The sequence below is a fragment of the Gymnoscopelus microlampas genome, assembly GCF_963454915.1.
Source record: "Gymnoscopelus microlampas genome assembly, chromosome: 3".
Lineage (NCBI taxonomy): Eukaryota > Metazoa > Chordata > Actinopteri > Myctophiformes > Myctophidae > Gymnoscopelus > Gymnoscopelus microlampas.
In genome coordinates this window covers 4,868,998-4,874,106 of record NC_139940.1, presented here as the reverse complement: position 1 = coordinate 4,874,106, position 5,109 = coordinate 4,868,998, and the positions used below count along the sequence as shown (strand labels likewise).

At 43.7% G+C, this 5,109-nt stretch overlaps 1 protein-coding gene across 1 annotated transcript in view; it reads right to left on the bottom strand.

Moving 5' to 3' along the window:
* The window catches only part of efna1b (ephrin-A1b), an 18,379-nt gene extending 15,104 nt beyond the window's left edge, over window positions 1-3,275 (bottom strand). The window contains exon 1 of the mRNA XM_084050937.1: window positions 3,000-3,275. Within this exon, the coding sequence (XP_083907063.1) occupies window positions 3,000-3,094 (95 nt within the window). The 5' untranslated portion in view covers window positions 3,095-3,275. The remainder of the gene's footprint in view (window positions 1-2,999) is intronic.
* Window positions 3,276-5,109: the final 1,834 nt, after the last annotated feature.

Here is a 5,109-nt window from a genome sequence, read left to right as displayed (position 1 = left end):
TTCGGCGGCAACGGCCGATCTAAAACAGCCGATCTACAAGCTGCACAACGCGTTGCGACACGTTGTGCAGCTTGTAGATCGGCTGTTTCTCGCCGAATGCTCGGCCCTCAGAATAGGGACGTCGGGGTCCATGGGTTTAAGCTCTAAATTACACTACGTACGTCATGTGACAGAGCCGCACGATGGAGTATTGATTGGAGTATTTATTGACCACCAGCAACCCAATCAACACAGGGCTGAAAGGTTTTGTCGGGCACTGTGTGTGTGTGTGTGTGTGTGTGTGTGTGTGTGTGTGTGTGTGTGTGTGTGTGTGTGTGTGTGTGTGTGTGTGTGTGTGTGTGTGTGTGTGTGTGTGTGTGTACCATATTTTTATTTTAATACCTCTCCTCCGTGATAAACGACTTAAATGCTGATCGATAAATCGGCCGGACGGAGCTGTGTGTGTGTGTGTGTGTGTGTGTGTGTGTGTGTGTGTGTGTGTGTGTGTGTGTGTGTGTGTGTGTGTGTGTGTGTGTGTGTGTGTCGCGTCAGCGGCTCTGTATCGATCCACTGCGGTCAGATTAGGTTCCATTACACTGAACCTGACCCCGAATATCACATCATCTGTCTGTCTGTCTGTTTGTCTGTCTATGTGTCTGTCTGTCTGTCTGTCTGTCTGTCTGTCTCTCTGTCTGTCTGTCTGTACCTCATACCTCTCACTCATCTGTCTCAATCATCTGTCCATCTCACACACGCACACGCACACACTCACACACACACACACACACACACACACACACACACACACACACACACACACACACACACACACACACACACACACACACACACACACACACACAGTACATCTATCTGACTATCTGTCTGTCTGTCTGTCTGTCTGTCTGTCTGTCTGTCTTCTTTAGACATGTTTACACACAGATGGACAGATAGGCTAATATCTCTCTGTCTGAACCACTTAAACCCTAAATACTGAGTTGACAGGAGACTCTGCTAAATGCTTAAATTGAGAGTCCCCCAGGGACCTGTACTAGCCCCCCCCCCCCTCGTCGTTTTCACTGTTCACTCAATATTTTCACAGAATGTTTACAACCCCAGAATAGGGATGATGCTGGGGTTCATTTGGTTAATATCTCTCAGACAGACAGACTGACAGACAGACAGACATTCAGACAGTACAGTTACGGTACAGTACAGTAATAGCAGCCAGCTGAGTTTCCGTCAAGTCTGTCAGTCTATTTATTTCTACTGGAGTATGCAGGTTAAATATAGGCGTGAATCCTGTCTGTCCCTCAGCAGACCCAATTAGACAGCTAGCCCGCTATGAGAGGGGTCACTCAGCACTGACCGGCCTGAACCAGACACTACACTGAAACACACTATGGTCACTCTGCACTGACCGGCCTGTACCAGACACTACACTGAAACACACTATGGTCACTCAGCACTGACCAGCCTGAACCAGACACTACACTGAAACACTACATGAAGGCTCAACGCAAGCAGCCCTGAGGCTAGGACACAGTGTGTGTGTGTGTGTGTGTGTGTGTGTGTGTGTGTGTGTGTGTGTGTGTGTGTGTGTGTGTGTGTGTGTGTGTGTGTGTGTGTGTGTGTGTGTCCTCAAGGCTTCAACTTCTACAAAGCTCTATCTCTCTCTCTCTTTCTCTCTCTTTTTCTCTCTGTCTCTGTCTTTCTCTCTCTCTCTCTCTCTCTCTCTCTCTCTCTCTCTCTCTCTCTCTCTCTCTCTCTCTCTCTCTCTCTCTCTCTCTCTCTCTCTCTCTCTCTCTCTCTCTCTCTCTCTCTCTCTCTCTCTCTCTCTCTCTGTCTCTCTGTCTCCTGTCTCTCTCTCTTCAATTCAAAGCCATGGGAAAGATAACGTTTACATTACCAAGCAAGTGTGAAATATAAGAACAATCAAAACTAGTGTGTAAACAGAGCTGTGTCACTTTGCAATAAAATAAACAAATATCAAAAACTTAAAAAACAGCTCGAAGACAAACAAACCGAAATATAAAAAAACAAACAAGTTGTTTGTTTCAATTACAAACAAGGATAACTTATAAAACTCCCTCTCTCTCTCTCTCTCTCCTCTTACCATCTATCTACTGTAGTTCTGCCTCTCTCTCTCTCTCTCTCTCTCTCTCTCTCTCTCTCTCTCTCTCTCTGCACACATTGTCAGACAGAGTAACAAATAGCCTGTACAGTTTGTCTGGTGAGGATAAACTTTGAAGGTTTGCGTCCCCGAGCCCAGGCTGAGATGATCTATCACTGCTGCACACACACACACACACACACACACACACACACACACACACACACACACACACACACACACACACACACACACACACACACACACACACACACACACACACACACACACACACACACACACACACACACACACACAGATAACCCGAGAGACTGATTCCGTGTCCTTTGCAGGATAAGGTAATTACTCTCTCTCTCTCTCACACACACACACACACACACACACACACACACACACACACACACACACACACACACACACACACACACACACACACACACACACACACACACACACACACACACACACACACACACACACACACACACAATCCTCTCCCTGTACTTATATTAGACAGCCACACGCGCACACACATAAACACGCTCACGCGCAAACACGTAAACACGCTCACGCGCGCGCGCGCACGCACAAGCCCACATTTTGTGAGTGCATGATTGATGCAGAAGCTATTCCTGCACACAGCACACTCACACAACGCGCACACACACACACGCACGCACGCACGCACGCACACACACACACACACACACACACACACACACACACACACACACACACACACACACACACACACACACACACACACACACACACACACACACACACACACACACACACACACACACACAATGTTGTTTTACTTTAAAAAACAATAAAAAAATACACATAATAAAAATAATAAAAATAATAAAAATAACACACTTACTGTGGGTTGGTGCTGTTCCAGTAGACGCTGTGTCTCTCTGCAGAACAGACGTAGACAGTCACAGACACACACAGCAGCCACAGCAAATCCATCATAGAAAGTCAAAATTAAACCACTGACAAAACTATCTCCTTGTCGGTCAAACTCCGGCAAATAAACCCGTTATTTGTTACAGAATATAGTGTTCTGATTGGTCTCTCACTCCAGCTAATAAAGCAGTTTGTTTATAACTGAGTAAAACAGCTTAAAGTACACAGTAAACAGGTTGTGTCTCTCACTGTGTCTCACACATACTGACTGACTGACTGAACAGCGGCGTGAAGGCACTGACTTTGTTAAGTGGTAACTCCGCCCCCTCTGACGTACACAACCAATAGCAGACGGGTAGTTTCCAGTGGCGTAAAGTAACGAAGTACATGTACTCAAGCATACTGTGCTTAAGTACAACGTTGAGGTATCTTTTACTTTACTAGAGTATTTCCAGTTGTTTATATTTGCTTTTACTTCTACTCCACTACATCTCAGAGGCAAATATTGTACTTTTACTCCACTACGATTATATGAAAACTTTAGTTGCTAGTTACTTTGTAGATATACATTACAGACTACATATAAAACACACATTAACCACTTTAGCCCTATTTTATACTTAAGCTATTTGAAAATAGCCGATCTACAAGCTCACAACGCGTCGGCGTCTCATCGCGACACGTTGGGCTTGTAGATCTGCTATTTTCAAACATTTTAGTAGGCTACTTTTATTTTGATACTTCAAGCACATTTTGATACCAATACTTTCGTACTTTTACTCAAATATATTTTTTATTCCGGACTTTTACTTGTGACAGAGTACTTCTACATTACAGTATTGACTCTTAAGTAAAACATTTGAGTACTTTTCCCACCACCACTGATCATTTCTTTGCATGCCCCTCCCACTCATTAGCATGTAGCGCGCCCTCCTCCTCGCCTCCCACATAAACAGACGCTTTGATTCCTGATATGAATTAATCACAATCATACATCCAGACATGGTGTAATAAATTAATGAGTAATCTGTGGCCTCAATAAATGTTGTTTTTAAACAACAGAGACGAGAGGGAAGAGTCCGCTGTAATGGAAGATAGGAATAGAAGTTGGAATAAGTAGGCTAAGCAAAACATAAAAAACATTTGACCAAAAAAAAGCTAATATGCACTGTTACTATTAAAACTCATTTACTGCATTTAAAGTAGTACAGTTTTCCATTCAAAGTCCTGGCAACAACATATTATTGCAGAATGGTCCAATTCACAATCATATTATTGGGTTGTAATTTGTAATATATTAATCTACTGGGTTCATCACTTTGTTTTTGCAGCTGCTAAAGGTCGGGATCATTTTAATGACTTTATGTGCTGCTGGGTAGATTATTAACCTATAGTAATCAGTTCTCACTTAATGTTTTGTATTAATAATCTAAATCTAGAAATTAAAAGCTGTCAAATAATAGTGGAGCAGCTACTTAGTCGTAGCACCTGACCAAGTTATGATGGCCGTGCAGACTTACCTTGGTCATTTGTTTCTGTTACTTAGGCTTGTTTTTGTCTTGACCACAATGTACATTGCAGTCTAGATATAGCAGGTTATTCAGACTGATGCTAGGATCGTACAGTAAGTCAGAGTGGGGGCACAACATCAGAGGGAGCTCCATTGATCTCATTCCCCCCAGATTCGGCACAAACACGGGGATGTTTCTATAATTCTACTGTTATGACATCAAAATGTGGAATTCCCTACCACCAGCCATTAAAAAGTGTGACTCCCTAGTCCCTACCCTCCTTCAAAACCACCATAAAAGAGCACCTGCCTGTCTGCAATTTACAACTGGACCTGTACTCTTCTAGCTTGCCAAAAGAAACATTTCTGTAAATACACTTTTACTGCTCATAGTATTGATGATCTCTTGTATAGTATTGTATGCAGGGGCGCCGGAACGGAATATGACGTGGGGGGACCCGTCCGGGACACCGCAAAATGTTCGCGCGTGCACGGACATTTTGCGGTTATTTCGGGTGGGTTTGTTGATTTTGGGGGGGGGGATAGTGCGGTTATTTCGGTTAATTCGGTT